At 43.6% G+C, this 16,643-nt stretch overlaps 1 protein-coding gene across 5 annotated transcripts in view; it reads right to left on the minus strand.

Moving 5' to 3' along the window:
• LOC120899642 (cGMP-dependent protein kinase, isozyme 2 forms cD4/T1/T3A/T3B) overlaps positions 1-16,643 on the minus strand; it is a 129,620-nt gene that overhangs the window by 5,875 nt on the left and 107,102 nt on the right. For all 5 annotated transcript variants that reach the window (XM_040305713.1, XM_040305714.1, XM_040305716.1 and 2 more), the window contains one exon: positions 4,062-4,281. In XM_040305713.1, coding sequence (XP_040161647.1) covers positions 4,062-4,281 — 220 coding nt within the window. The remainder of the gene's footprint in view (positions 1-4,061; positions 4,282-16,643) is intronic.

Below are 16,643 nucleotides of genomic sequence, written 5' to 3' on the forward strand. Positions count from 1 at the left end.
GATGTTCTGTTTCATCCAACACGCTTCCCTCTTAATCGTTCTTGCGGGCTTTTGGCGTTCTTGTGCGGATGTGAAAGAATTGCAATTGGTTTCGCTCCGAGAGTGGCTTGATGAAGTCATCAACGGTATGTGGTCCGGGAAGGCCTACCCAATCCCCCGCTCCATTTCGCCCGGGGTTGGAGAGATTTTGATGGGAACAAGACGGCGCTTGACTGCTAGAAGCGTAGCAAAAATGGTTTATTATGAAGGTGGAAGGCGCGCTTTGGAGCGTTGTTTGTTCTTAGTTTATATCCATGGGAACGATTTTCATCCGCGAGAATTATGATAATGATAACGTTTCGTGAGCATGATCAGAATGATCTTAGGAAGTGAGGAGAGATAGCAAGCTGAGCTTGGACATTGTCCCCGCTTGATTACTTAATGAGATCTTCTAAAGACATTCAACAAAACTAGAAAAGGACAGCGATCGGTAAAGTACGGCTCGCGAGCTCCGTATGTGGTTCTTTAATATCGAGATGGCGGCTCTAAGCAGTTCATATATGTCATTGAACTTTCACAATTTTTGCTCTTGGTTTAACAATTTGGCTCTTCACGTTAAAGTCTACGAACATTTTTGTACAATTTGACTCTTTCAATCACAAAGTTTGCCGACCGCTAGAATAGGAGATACTGTTAGAGCGATCTTCTAGCTTCTTCATTGATTTAAAAGGCTTCTAAAGATACTTATGTATCTTGGATATAAGATACCATGTAATTTCCTGTAGAAAATCTACCAATATCTGAACTCGTTGGAAAGCAATCTTTAAAAAAGAAATATGATAACCTGAACTTGTTCTTCTGAAAGCTCTGAAGCTATCTGGAATCATAAAACACTCCATTATTAGTATGTGGAGCAACAAATTCAATACGCTATCCTAACAGGTTATAGTCATGAAGAGGCTGTCCTGATTCCACGTAGTACCAGTAGCTCTATGTACCAGTCTTCTCGAAAATCTGTTCTTCAAAATGTACTTATAGATTTCCAAAGGCCCCTTACTTTATCTCAAAAAATGGTAACCGATATTGCAGGATGTCTTGTTGTCAAGTTATCATTGCAAGATGTCTTGTCTTGACAAGGCTTCATTTAGGCATCAATGATCAGTCAGACCTGATTCAAATAGAGTCCAAAAATCCTGTGAAGAGATGTTGAAGAAAGAAATTTGACTTTTCATTACACATCACGAGTTACTCGGCTGAATCCTCATACAGTTTGATCTTCATCAGATCGTTTAATAGCCGGTACATCTAAAAGACTTTGGCTGTGTCTATAGACGTCTAGTATTGAAACCCGAATAACGTACGGTAATGAATTATTTTGGTAACATTCACTTAACATTGATGATAAGATCACAGTAACAATAAAGGGAATAAGGAGGAACAATCTTCTGTTGGCTCCTAAATCGTTAGTTAGAATGTTAAGGGGATATTGGCTCAAAACCTGAAGCATAACCCTCAGATCAGTAGATGATCTTTTGCTTTGTTGCTGATCAGTTGATGTAGCTTAATATTGTACTACTTTGTTTGAACCTTTTGCTACTTTCAGCTGTTTCCAATGAATGAGTTGTTCAACATTAATCAAACTGTTTGGGCCCCAACGTCAATCATTGTCATCAAAACAGTTAATTCGAACAACCCATGTACACAACCTTCTTTCACCGCAAACTGGTTCGCCTTTGTCCGTCACACACGATCTTAGGAAGTGAGAGAGAGCCCCATTTCCACACTGGATCGATCGAGTTGCATGCATACATTCATGTAACTCGTTCAAAATTTGTCCACAGCGCGTCGTCGCCTTAAACGCTCCGGGCTAAATGCTACCGCAATAAACACATCCATTACGGGATGATTGTGGCACAAACATCAAACGATTGTGTTGAGGTGAGGTGTAAAAATGTGCCCCATTCCTCCTCACATCTAACAGCACTGTCAAAACTCACGAACTGCAGCACAAACACACAGCATACCCCACACCCGAACTGATCGAACGAACGCAATGAATCATCTATTAAACGAAAAAACCTGCCCCCGGGGGATGCTTTCGATTTCAGTTTTTTGCTTTCCTTCCTTCCTTACCGTCTTCTCTCTCTCTCTTCCAGCGAGGGCGAAGAAGGGCGGCAAGAGTTGCAAGACCACATTTGCAGCCACTATTGGATCCTGATGGGTCTCCCGATGGCGTAATTGGAAGTAGCGAAAGCGGGCCTGCCGCCCAAAACATGTGGGAATGGTTAAAATCCATCATCGGTCTGCAACGAGAGACATGAAACAACTTTCTCAACTCCCGGCGTAGTGCGAGATGTAGAGCAGCAGCACCCGAAATGGGCGAACTTTTGTGTCCAAAAAAAAGTTGTGGCCCCTACACCGAGAGGACATTATGTCAGGGAAACAGGTTTCGTGGGTTTATGTCACGCAGCAATGGTTCTCCCAAGCGTACTGGAGGAGGCACAGTAGTCCGCGTGATCCTTGTGACGTGTCTGTCCTTTCCTTGTGGAGGTCTTAAGTAACCGAAACATTATACACAAAACAATAAGCACTAGTAGAGTTTGGGTGGAAGGGAATGCGCTTTTATGATGGGTTGAGCTTCCGATGCACAATTAAAAGCACATGCTGTAACGCCACGGGGCAGGGTAATAAATTGGCAATCAGCCGGGGCGTTTGTGTGTGAAAAGTTTTCGTGATCCTTTCACCGATCGATCAGGGGAGGGCCGCCGCCGCCGCTCGTTAATCAACGGTATGACATATTCGTAAAGTACGCTTTTACGCAACGCAGATGACCTCACATCGCACCCCAAATGCGATTTCCTCGTGGAAAACAACGAGGTTAAAACGCATTGCATGTAACATTGGAGCGCATAACAAGGGTGTCATTGGGTGCAAAAAGCTATTTATATTTATGTTGTCTTACGTTGGGACAATAAATAGAGGCTTTTGAACATATTAAAATGAGAGCTTTTTGATGTTTTCTTTTTTTTGTTGCATTGCTTATTACATCAACTCCAATTTCGTTCATGTTTTGGTCGCGTATCTGGATAAGCGTTTTCTTCCTGTCTGCCGAAAAGCGGTCCAGCATTCAAGCAAACCAGTTCAAAGATCAATTACCATTACCTTCAAGCAGAGACCCACCACCACCCTATCCGGTGATTTTGAACGAGGGGCGAAATACCGGTTGCAAGCAAACAGCTTGCCCAATGTGCGTTTTGAAGAATTGCGAGGCAGGCGAGAGGCAGGAAACGTAAAAGGCCGGGGTGCCGCCCGATCAAAAACCGCCCTGATCTGACCATTCGGTTGCGACAACTGAATCAAAAAGTGAATGGAATCACACACTACGAAATGTAGAGTTGGTTGTGCGGTTGAGTTTTAATCGCTTGCGCACTATCAAAGAACTTGTTGCTATTGGAACTGAAGGTATGATGTTCGTGGTCTGGTGGGGAATCGAGTTTTAATTGTTTTTGCCTACAAAACTGTGCTATAATGTCCTATAAATACATCGATCATGTCCATGTCTTACTCCATCAGAACGATCATTACCAAACGCTTCAAGAATTCACCATTCTCAAGTTCAGAGTTTTACTCCAACTTGATAAAAAAGGCTGCTAAATAGTTCCCAGGATCTAAACAAACCGGAGGGACCCATTTGAGCCTCCCCTTAAAGCCTTGTATTCTCAATAATGCATGTAATTTGCTGCTACTAAAATTACCGGGTTCCGCCAGCACCATCAGCCTCTGTCGAATGGCATCGCGTCGCTACGAATGCGCACACGGCCATCAGACCTTGTATCTTAGTTCCCACGACAAAACGGTACATCATAGCCACCTTCCAAGAAAAGCATTCCCAGTTCGGACCATAAATCTGACGCAGACGGCGGCACCGACCGAACGACCGACCGACCTGATCGTGACAAATTGATCACTCGCTTCCGTTCGTTTGCGCCATCATTTGATAGATGTGACAGCTTGTGTGAGGATCTGAATTTGCAGAACAAGATCTGGAAACATTTGAGGGAGAGGGCGAACTTTGAACTTACCTCTTGAGGAAATCGGAGTACTCGGCCTGCCGTATCAGCCCGGTGCGCATCATGATCGTCTGGAAGCATTGTCGCTCGATCGCCCACAGCTTGCAGTCGGTGGCGGCGGTGATGGTGGCCGTTCGCTGGCAGTGATACAGGATGGCTAGCTCGCCGAGCACCTTCGCACCGGACAGCGTGGACAGGTATTTGCCTTCGCGCGACACTTCGACGCGGCCCTCTGGGGGGGGGAGGGAGAGAAATAGAGCAAAAAGAACAGGTTTCGTGATAAGTACGTGCGCATATCAGTGGTGGAGAAGGTGGACGATGTTTGTGCTCGAGCCGCCACACGCGGTTCCATTCTTCGGTATGTCATTATGTCTTCATCGAAACTAGCGGAGCGAAAAACAAACCAATCCCTTATCAGATGGGCTGAAATGCGGAAGAACACGCACACATGCACAACACATAGATATGTCCATTAGGAATGAAGGAACTGAGGACCATCTACGGAAGTTGCCATCACACACAGCGGTATAATGGAGGTTTCCGGGACAGCTATTCTGGTCACCGAGTGCCGGTGGGTCGGAACATTCCTTTCCTAGGCGCGAGAGCGCACACACAGATAGACAGAGAGAACTACCGCTAATGCTTCCGTTCGGAGGCTTTTCTTCTAAAGGAATGGACAATGTAGGATCGAACGTTTGCAGACCAGTTTTCCCTCTCGTTTTTCACAACATCCGCAGTTGCGAGCGGATTGCGTACACAATTCCAACCCTTCATTATGTCGACGAGGAGTTTGTTTTTTTATTCCTCCCTTTCCCCTCGGGAAAGTGCGGAAATGAGTGAAAAGCGTGCGTGCCCTTTAAAGCGAGCTTCAGCGGCAAAGGACAGGTTCGGGTAGATTGTAGAGGTTTGTTTGATCAAACGAGTTTTTCATTCGAAGCGGAATGTGATCGCGAATCGGACGCAAAGTTTGCGGACGAAGGATGGAAGATTAAAAATGAGGTTGACATGAAAGGTTCAGGAATGGGTTGAGATGAGCCAAGGAATTATTTCAGCGTACGAAATATTACTACTAACGTCTGCTGTTATAACTATGAAATATTTGTAATATCCTTAAAATTTCCATACACAATTCCCCCACAAAGAAATAACCTTTTAACTTAATTTTTGCATATTCTTCCTGATGATACACTCGAATTTGTTTAAAGAACATTAAACAATTCAAAGTCAATTCAATGAGTTAAGAACAGAGCGTGTCTTTACTTTATGAAGCAAGTTAGCGAGCAAGTTGGCAACTCAACAGGCAAAGAAAAAGAATCTTGACTTACTCTTCACACAAAATAGGACAAAACCCCATGAATTCTTCGTCAAAAATTCGACAACGGTATCGGTATCGACACTAGTGTCAGAAGCAACTGTCGAGAAGGGCTTGGACATTAGGCAAAGAGTCTATGACTCAGGCCACAGCAGTTGAAACTACGGTACGACCCTGCGATCCTGCCAAAGGGCCGATCATACCTTGCCGAATATCTTTCCAAAGAATCGAAAAAACAACTTCTGTATACCAGAATTGCCGTGCTCTGTAAGTTTTAAAACCCACTTTTTTAAAGACTGGGACCTCTTCTATCTTCTTCTATTTGGCGTAACGTCCTACGCGGACATGCCGGCCTATACAGCCTTTCGAGACTTAATTCATTACCACGTAGCCGGATAGTCAATCCTTGCTACGGGGGACGATCCATTCTGGGCTTAAACCCATGACGGGCATGTCATTGAGTCGTTCGAGTTGACGACTGTACCACGGACCGCCCCCGAATTATAGACTGAGACACCGAATTAAAATTACAAATATGATTAATTCTGGAAATTCAAGTTAACCTTATGTTAGGACCACAGTTTTCACAACATACATGGTTTAAACAGATGTTTGTCTGCAAAATCTATATGTAACATCTGTAAAATAGACAATTCAAAATATACATATCTAGCAGGTACACAGTGGCATACTACGGTTTAAATTACTTGTCCAGCAAAGGCAATAAGATACGTATCCGCTTGGTAGGGATCGATGCTATAATAGGGCAAATTAGTATTGTGAATTCAATAGATGATTATAGTAATATCTTGAATCCTATCTGTACTAAAAACTTTAACACAATGAGATATCCCAAAAAACTATGTTAGTGTTACGGCTATGAAACTAAGATCTGCAATCTATCTGGTGCCAAACCAAGTATATAATAAACCTTTCCGTTGCCTTACATAAATCAATCACGACATCAGGACAATACACCGGTGGTGCCAGCAAAAAGAGCAAAAAACCACAATTTCGTAAGCCAAAACCAATGCTTGCCCGCATAAAATACCCGCGGTGTGGTGCGCACATTCACAGCTTGATTGGGCTGCTATATTGCGGGCGCGCGAGCGAAAACAGCTCCCCCCGTTTTTGGGCACTGCAAATTTTTAACCACTTTCATTGCAGGGATATAGAAATGCCCCATCGTTCGCACAGAAAAAGACACTCAAATCACCCAACGACGCCGATGGTGATGATCATGATGATGATGATGATGGTACCATTTACAGGTCGTAAAAACTGTTGACCAGCAGCAAATTTGACGCCACCACCCGGGGGGGCTACATTTCGCGCACACCCTAACTACTCCCCGGCGGCCATTGCGGGGTGCGAAATTGCGATCGTACACGGTGCACGCGCGTGATATGCGAAAATATATCCAATTGGGCTTTGTGGATCACCAACTGCGCGTGGTTTGCGACGATGAGGGAATAATTATCCATCCATCGGATCGTCGATTTGCCTTCGAGCGTGTGTACACGTATGTGCGGTGTTCTCGTTTGGTTGTGATTGTTGCATCAGAGGGCCACACATAAATCAAACTGCAATAGCGCGCAGAGAGCACGGGCATGCGGTTATAGATGTGCAACAACTAGATCCCACTCTGCGCTTGTGTGTAGCGCATCCAAAGGTTTGCGATCTTCGGTGTAATTGTACCGATCGAAAGTATTTACGTTCGATTAGTCCACTTTGTATGCGCGATTTGCCTGTTTCGAGGCATTATTAGCCCCGTTACAGACAAACGAACTAGTGATACACATTTAGGGGGTAAGGGGGAACACAAAAGTGCGTCAATCACTGTCGAAACAAAAGCGCTTCAAAAATTCTAACACATTTGGTATGGGGTGGTAGTTGGCATGAATTAAAAACCGTAGGAAAAAAAGAAAGCACTTGCGCATAATGAGCCTCAGCGTTATGTTCTTCACGCACAGCCCTTCATGCGTACATCAGTTGTGGCAGTTTTTGTATATTTTGATATGCCGTTTTTGTTTATTAATTTTAATGATGAGCAGTAATAAAAACAACCAACCCCACCTGCGCTTACCTAACGGTAGCGTAGCGTGGTTGCGGCGGCTTTATCGAAAGGGCTCGAATAAAGTGGTAGCGGGAAGCTGAACTTAATGCTGCTTTATTGAAATGCCTAATTAAAAGGGATTACGGTGCCAGCGGACCCGCGGTGGCATCGTTTGGCTTAAAGGGCTTTTCTTCGTTCGGCTAGAAAGCAACAAGATTATACAATGGCAAAAAGTGGAGCACAGCAGATATTAATATATTCATTTTTCACCCTCACGAGAGGAATTATTCAGACCCTTTGCTTCACTTAACAGTAAGTGCACGCGTTGAAGGCATACTCTGTCGGACGTTTAAACAAGTGCATCTAAACAAATTGCATCATGTGCATTCCTTCTCCCGGGTACCACACACCCGCTTTGCAAGACCTTCAATGCTTCGAGCTTGAGCGGTGGTCAACGTCGATTACTCCGCGTGCTGTCAACTGTCAAGCCCATGTCAACTGATGTTGATCGATGATCCGTGTCGGCCGGCCCCATAGTCATCACGTTGTTCCATCACCACACTAAACGCGACTAAACAAAGCGTCGTGCACTTGAGACAGAGCGTTGTCTACCGCACACACACACACACAGCAACGGTGCAGCCGCATGTATGTTGCAACTTGCCGGCAACTTGCATATTATCGGTTCCGCTAGCCGCGATCGGCCGGCGGTCGGTGTGGATATTAAATAATTGCCCTTGCACCATGCAAACCCCCAATGGTATGCAAATGGAGCCCTAGCGTGTGGAACGCCGGCGAATGTGCTGTCACTTCTTTTGTGCTGCAATCTGTCCATCCCCGTCCTAACCTAACACGCTCAATGGGAGGTGGTGATCGGCCAGCGATTTGATGTGAATATTCGAAGGGCACAACACCACAACGGGGTGGAAAGCTTTCACGACAGACAGGTTTGTAGGCAAGAAGAAGTGGGGAGGGGGGAGGGGGAGAGGCTGTGTGATAATTATTGTATTGAAGGTTTTGAATGCAGAGAATGAAGCATGACAACGGATATGACAATACAATTTAATCCATGATAGAAGAAGGTGTTTGTTATCATTAGATAAAATATCACAAAAGACCTATGTCTTAGCCACTATAAATCGTATATTACTACGAATAGATGCAAGGTCGATCGTTACTTCAATTGTACGTATAACCTATAGTTATAGCAAGACTATTTGTTTGTAATAAGCATAGGAGGTCTTACATACACCTTTGAAATACCTTTGAAATGACGTCATTGTCTGGATGGAATACATCACATCAAAGTTTGGAGATATCAGCTCAAATTTGCAAATAGCAGTGCCAAATCACGTATGATTTTGGAAATTCCAAGGAACCTCGGAGATGCGACGGTTTGACGGATGTACGAGTTCCTGATCTTTCTCGTGTTTGATCATGTTTGTAAAATTGTATACTGGAGTAGTTTTCATATCCTGCAGTGTGGGATGTAGGTTATCAATAAAGTTTTGTAACTATAAACTACTGATGCCTGAAGGTACTATTTCCAGTTGAACGGATTCTAAGAAGGGCTCCAAATTTGCTTTGTTATAAGCATCCGGCTTTAATTTTACCGGTTTGAATGTATTCTACCAGATGCATACGACGTTTGTCCCGCTGTAAATGTTCTTCATAGGCTTAAACATCTTCTTCTGGATATTCAATTGCTTATTCTTTACTTAATATAACATCTGAAGCTAGTTCCGAGGATATTAGCGATTGTTTGCTGGTAGACGAATTTGAAGATCCTGATAGGAATTATGTTGATGAACTTCGTGACATTTCTCAACCGTCTTAAACAGTAACTTCTAACCCTGATGTATCTAGCTGTTCATGAACTCTTAACGTTTTACTAATTTCAGCATTTTTTAGCTGCTGTTTGTATGTCATTGCTTTAATTTATCGATTACGTCCATAACGAGTTATAGTACAAGTTTCATACATCACCGCCTGTCATGTCTTACCACTCATCCAATCAGCAAAGATGCATTACAAAACGGTTTCAGATTTCCTGTAGCACCTTTAAGATAACCCATCATTATGACATCTTGACCAACAGCACACTTTCTTCTTTTGCAATATCCATCATTACCCAGTTATCATGGTTGGTTGCATTTGCAATGATAAACAAAAGTGAAATCAGTAATTAAAACACACGCGGGCACATTGCGACGTATAGCAAAAATGCAACATGCTATTTATCGCGCGTTCATCTGCAAACGCATCTCTGCATTAAACATGTAACCACGGCTAAGGGGCTGCTCACACGCACAGTGTGCCCAGGTCCAGTTAAGCTATTCCAGTAGTAGCAGCAACATCACATCACAACATTAAACGGTTTCTCCCCCTCCCCGGGTTCGCGATAAAGTGATCCAATCGAAAACGGAAACCACACCACTCTTTGAGCTGGATGTCACCACCACCATATATCAGAAGATGGTGTTACTTCCTTCTGTTGGGTACCGTATAGTAAAGGTAGTTTCGCCGCGTCATGATGCCGGAAGATGCGACCGCAAAAACACGCGGAGTCCAACAGAGCGCCCAGGTGCGATCGTGATAGGGTTACCGATAGGGATGTTATAGTGGTTTGGTGGTGAGAGATTGCGTAAGCCCAAAGGTAGCCGCGCCACGCCATTTGTAACGAACCGTCACGGCGGCTCCCCGATGATATGAGATGGACGTGTGCCACCCCGCCACAGACACACACACACGCATACCACCGCAGAGAGCATGATGATGGATTGCGGAACTGCAGACAAGCGGACACAGTCCCAGTCGCTGTGGGACGGTAATAAAGCATAGAAGAAGCTGCCTTGCGATGGCACACATAATTTTCACCCAACATCACATCACAGGCCGGAGTGGGTGCGTGTAGAGCCGTCCTCCACCGAAAGAGGGCCAAAACCGTGATGGACAACCCGCCCAGTTCACAATCCGTAACGGCACAATTTTGCACTGCTGACATCGCGCAATTAACCTACAAATATTGCTTGCAGTGAGTTGCTGCTTTTTTTTGGGAACGGCAAGTTTTGCAAAATTTTATGAAGAAAAATTGCCACCGGAAAACACATCACCCCAGAGGGCGGTGCGGATTGGCAATTTTCTCTTCAAACGAAGTCCGAAGAGAAGCCATCTCTCCGCCCGCTTAATGTCGTCGTAAGGTACGCCCTTTACATTAAAGCGTTCTCCGGTCGAGGGGGGGTTTGCTGGTTGTGTATTGTTTTGCGCGTGAATATTTTCTCCCAGTCAAACAACAACGCTGTAATTATTACACACTTTGATGAACATCCTCCCGAAAAAAGCACACAGTGTTCCCAGCGGACGAAGACGAATGTGTAGTCGTCTTTGGAGGAGGAGGATCACGTTCCTGGTGCTGTCTTCCCTGCTCATTCTACAGCGCTTGCGCAATTGCCTGTAAGGTAAAATGGGCTGACAGCTGAGCGCAGGAACAAGGAGAAAGTTCACACTGTTGGACGCGGTTGGAGATGGAGAGTTCAAGTATATGTCAGCAGATCAGTGAAGGTAGGCGCGCGTATGCGAAGCAAAAACATAATTAATTGTACATGAGGAGTGCAAACAGATCATCTTCCACAGAACCTTACAAAAGCAATTGAACGTTGTAGGAAAAAAGGAAAAGCAGATAAGAAAGTACAATTGTACAATGAAGGTTAAAGTAAGAGCACCAAACCGTACAATAGAATTGTTCTTCAGACGGTACTACTTCAGGCACGGCATTGCCCCAACCCCCTCGGAAAGCAGGCCAAGACCTAGTCTTCTCTGGATGTTATTTCGGGAAACCCCGTTGGTGTACTAAAAGGAGAAACAATTTCCAGCTCCAAAACACTTCACTCGCTGTTTGATTATCCATCGTTAGACGGGCTAAGTACTACTACCCGCATTACACACACGCCACCGCCGTATGCAAACGGACGCTGAAAGCTCCGCGAAGCGGAAAGAAAGCCACTGTTTGAACCAAAACGCGATGAATGAAAAACCGTTTGATTGATTGCTGAAGCAAATACTGGGGGCTCTCTTTCTACTGTTCGGAGGGGGGCTGGCTGGCTGTTGTTTTCCATTCTCTCCGTTCCGTCCACGTGTGCTTTCTTCAACTCATTCGACTTGTACGATTTGGTGTGAAAATTAATCATAGTTGTAAGCGAACGCACTCAAACACACACACACACGCTTATAGGAGGAGATTGACCGATTCTCGCTATTATCGATCCGGTCGATGGACCCCGGGTTTCGCGTTCCGGTGTGGACGGGTCCCTGAAAAGTCCGTCATTTCTACCTCCATCTACCTACTCCCGCTTAGGAGAACGTAACTGGGTTAAACATTGCTAGCATTCAACGCAATCCATCGGCTAAAGTACGGGTTGTTCCACAACAGTGCATGAAATTTAGCACGGCTCATTCACCTTTTCAACAACTCCCCTTCCTCGTCGATCGGATTGGTCAAAATTCGGTTAATACGTCCACTACAGTACACTGCAGCTTTAGCGTTTATTTGGTTCCTTTTCCGCATTGCGCCTATTGCTTTTCGCGCACTCACTCTGGAGGGTTTTTATTTTCGGCGTGGATGATGTGAGGTTAGTTTTTACGGCCACAACCGTTCTCGCGGGGCGGGTCATTTATTGATAGCGGGCGCTCGTTGGTAGGTCAACGAGATGCATCGTCTTGAGGCGGGTTGTGCTGAAAAGCATTGATAAAATTTAGGGCTCCTGGTGGCGATTATTGAGCGGATGAACTGTGTGCGTGCGGCAGGAGGCTCTAGAGCCGTGTGAATGAGGTTTTAGCAAGCATGTGGTCTGCGATAGGTTTTTAGATCATAGTTAATCAAATGAGGATGTAGAGATCTGAAGTAGGGCTTTGATTTGAACGAGATAATTTAGAAAATTGGATATTACATTGGAAATGTAAATTATGTTTTTGCACTGACATTAAATAATACTTTTACCAGTTTGAATTACATGTTTGAATAGGACAAAAACTTACGATACTATTTGACAGTTTTTGGCGAGGAATCAATGTAGAGGTATACATGTTTCAAACCCTTGAATTGACCGTAGAACCCTTTGATAATCAAACATAAACATACAAAACCTACCATAAACGTACAAACATACTATCAAAGACATTAATTTCAAAAAGAACCACACAATTTGATGATTATTATTGATTATTGATTTTTTTAGTGAATAAACATACACCATTCCATGCGGCGAACATGTCCCTAAGATCAAACTTCAACTTCAACTTCAAACTTTGATTTATGTCCAGATTAATGTATAACAACCTGTCCACGGAGTGGTTCTTCAGACACTGGCAGTGTGTCGATTTATAACCAACGTTTTCAAATCAACCTTCAAAAGGCTATTTGATCTTGCATTATTTAAAGCCGCTCCCGTGATAAAGGTATTAAATGGGCAGAACTCAACAAGATGCCAATAATCGGATCAAATCTCGTACCAACCGCACCCTTCTCCATGTCTAATTATGGGTGAACCCAATCAATCACAGACGGTGTAAAGGTCAAGAAGTCACTCCGTAAGAAGAGGAATGAAGTTCGTGACTGATGCAGCTCTTACTGTACTTAATGGAAGTGACTGTAAAATGCATATGAAACAAACGAAGAATGGTTTGATCTCTTGAAGAATTGATGTTATCAGAATAGTTGTAGTTTCATGATATACGATTTTTGGCGCGGTTTTACATTAACTAATTTATATTTTTGATATTTTTGTTCGACTTCCTATTTTGGTAACTAAAATGGAATTAAATCTGTTTTGCCAAGAGGTTCCTGTTCCTCATTCCAACAATCTCTCATCCTCTTATAAATAAGTTTCAATTCCGTCTCAGTTTTGAGCCGTAGAGGCTCAGAGGCTACACACAATCGTAACAAGAACATACAAAACAATACTTAAACAACATTGTTTTTGTCCTGTCATATTCATCTCATCGCATTACGTGCTTCCAACAGCAAAACAGCAAAAGGAAATAACTTTGTACTAGCTGTTTTGTTCTATTTTGTTTCCTTTAGATATTTCCTGCTTTTGGAAGACTTCCTAGTCATAATGCTTAACCCCCGCTTACTTAACTGCGTGCAAACGTTATTAAAAAAACAATCGCAAATGCATTCCCTTCCACCTTCGTCAAAGTGCAGTGACACGATTAGTGCAGCCACGAAGAAGAAGCTAAATTCCTCAGGCCTTCCCGCTGTTTACCAAACACAAAACCAAACACGATAACTGGACTGTGCGAATTACTACACTTCAACGTATGCCTCTCCTCGCAATACGTTCGAGGGAGGCATACATTATGAATGCCACAACAACGTTGGGTCCGTTGCTCCCGCCACATCGCGCTTTAGCAAACATTTGCATATTTTTGCACCATTAGGCAGTATGATGATGACATGGAGCAACAGCCAACATCGAAATTGCGACTTATGATTACTCAATCCACGCGAGTCCTCTTTCTAGGGTGTGAGTGAGCTGTTGAAACCGGATCATCGAAAACGACCGGCTTGTTCCGTGTCAAAATTCAGCAAAGTGCATCGGTAGCTCAGTCCCGCTCACTTTACTGTTCTTGCTGATCCACTTGCTCAGTCTGAGTCATCTCTTTGGCTTTGGATGATTCATACAGTGGTGGTGTTTGGTTCCGTGATTCACAGCCGGTTCTTGAAAGTTAGATGGGCGTTGGCGAGAAACAGCACCTTCCAAAAGCACCTTCCTAGAATGGAAGGTTATTTGACCCACTTTCTGCACCGAAAACCACATCCTCTTGCAAAACTGAAACAGCAGCAAAAAAGGGGGTATACACACTTCAACAGGAGGTTTAGTTGGGGAGAAATCATTAGGTTCCAGGGTTTTTAGGAGATATACAAAAATGAAATCGGAAGATTCAGTAACTTTTGCGTACTTCTGTACTTCTCAGAAGAAAGCTCCAGAATGTCCAGAAAGTCTCTACCCCCATTGCCGTGCCCTTATTTCTAGAGATACCACCATATCTAATACCTTCATCAAGGTTAACCAATTTCTTTGATAAACAGCAATTTGCTTCTCCCCTTTTTCCTAACCTACTTCGCAATAGGGGTCACAATTAAAAGCCTAACACAAAGCTCATCCTCGCTCTCCAATAATCCATCTCCGATGAAAGGGATACACACACCGTTTGTCCCTGTTCCACACTAATCTTCCTTAAACCTTAAGATCTTGCACTGATCCCGAGCAACCAATCTTCTCAACCATGCTCTTTTCTGCCTCCCAACGAGTGGAGAGACGGTTAGTAGGACATAACACCAAGCCCGTTGCTTTTGATTATTTTGTACCAGAGGTTGACAGCAAATCGTCGTCACCGTTGGCGTAACACAAATTGTCTTGCGGAGCGCGCGCACTTTTCCAATTCTTTCCCTCCCCGAAAAACAGTGGAGTGGAGGAGCTGGTGGCGGCGCGTCATACTGTGTTTGCCGTGGTGCCGCAGTGCAATTGCTTAAGCGCGCAATTATTGTCCCTCGGTACGGCTAACGGCAGGGTACTACACTGTCGAAGCGCAGGCTTCTTTTGAGGCCAATAGGACACAGCAGTGAATCACACTGCTGTGTGGGGACTGTTTGGTTTTCGGAAACTTGTCGTTCGTCTAACAGCGATCGATTGCTTGTGAAAATGGTTTCAAGTGACCCCGCTTATTCTGGGTGTTTGGGAGGTAAGAGAACCCAACGAAACGAGTACGTACTTCGATCGTTAAGGTGTATGATGATGATGATGATGATGGTGCTTTTGTGCTGGTTTCTTCTGTTCGGTGTACTCGTCAAAATTTGGAACTTCTCTTCCGTGATTGAGTCATTACCGTGTGCAGGCAGCGAGTTTGGTTTCATTTCCGCGTTCACAAGCGAAGGATGACGCTTAACAAGCTCTCGCGATCGTCACTGCGGTGGTGTGCATTTGGGTGACTTCGCACAGCGTTAAACGTTCCGAAGTGATTTCGCTTAATTAAATCCATGAATTGAGGTGAGCTCAGATGTACAAGTGCGCTCAGTAAACGATCGACGAGGGTACATTGTGGTTGTCCTAGATTTTGATCAAAAGCCCATCACGAAAATTGCGTTATCGTATCAAAGAAAGTGAAGATCATCGATAGATAAGTGATCATTTCAATTTCGACGATTAAAGCACAGTTTTTGTGTCGATTATAGAAAAGGCAATTGAATTGTGAATTTATTAAACGTGTTATTTTGATATGCATCACGGAGGACCGTTTCGTTTTGATACATAAATCATCAATCAATTATTAGACTGGTCAATTATAAGTTTCTATCTTTGCGGTTTACACTTGTTGCATTTATTATTTACCTAAAATTAGAGTTTTTTGTATAGTAAAAATTCAAAACATTGCCTTATTTATACAACCCTTGCAATACTATTTGACAACTTAATACCTCGTCTAAAGGAAATGTCAGAATCAAGTGTAAAACTGCAACATCCGCTGATAGTGAATTAATATTAAACGCAAAATACTTTGTGACATCACCAACGTCATGTTCGATATGTACCAGTCGCTTAAAAATAGCGAAAAACTTATTTCATTAAATGAGCTTGAATGCTTGAAAAAGCCTGGATGATGATGATACTACTTATGTCAAAACCCCTATCGAGAAAGTGTGATATCTGTTTCACAGACCTTTTCTGCTTGAGCCAATAAGATATCTTTGACTCGATCAAAATGATAATAACACCATGTTCTAACATCTATTTCTTCACATACACCACACAATCATAATGAGATAATTAAATAGCTTTTTAGTTCAATTTATACTCGACAGCTCATTTCGAAACCCCCAAAGCTACACCGCAATCCGATAGCCTATCTGTGTCTATTGCATTGCTATAATTACTGATGTTGAGAGAGAAAAATGCCCCAAAACCACACCAACAAAAAACTGCAGTTGATATCATTGACTCATCGCCACCGCTTGGTGTGAAACTATCACTTTTACCCAAGCCACGCTTTATGCAGCCGCACTCGCACTTTCGTTCCAATTTCACATGCTCGGCCTCACACACATGTGCCCACATTCGGTGTGTTTTGTTTTTTGCCTGTATTGCCAATTTCAGGTGCACATGTTATTGTGGGTTGCAAACTTAAGTGCTCAATTTGCAAAACAGAGCACGTTGATTTGGCAAATTAC

This window comes from Anopheles arabiensis, chromosome 3 (assembly GCF_016920715.1).
Source record: "Anopheles arabiensis isolate DONGOLA chromosome 3, AaraD3, whole genome shotgun sequence".
Taxonomy (NCBI): domain Eukaryota; kingdom Metazoa; phylum Arthropoda; class Insecta; order Diptera; family Culicidae; genus Anopheles; species Anopheles arabiensis.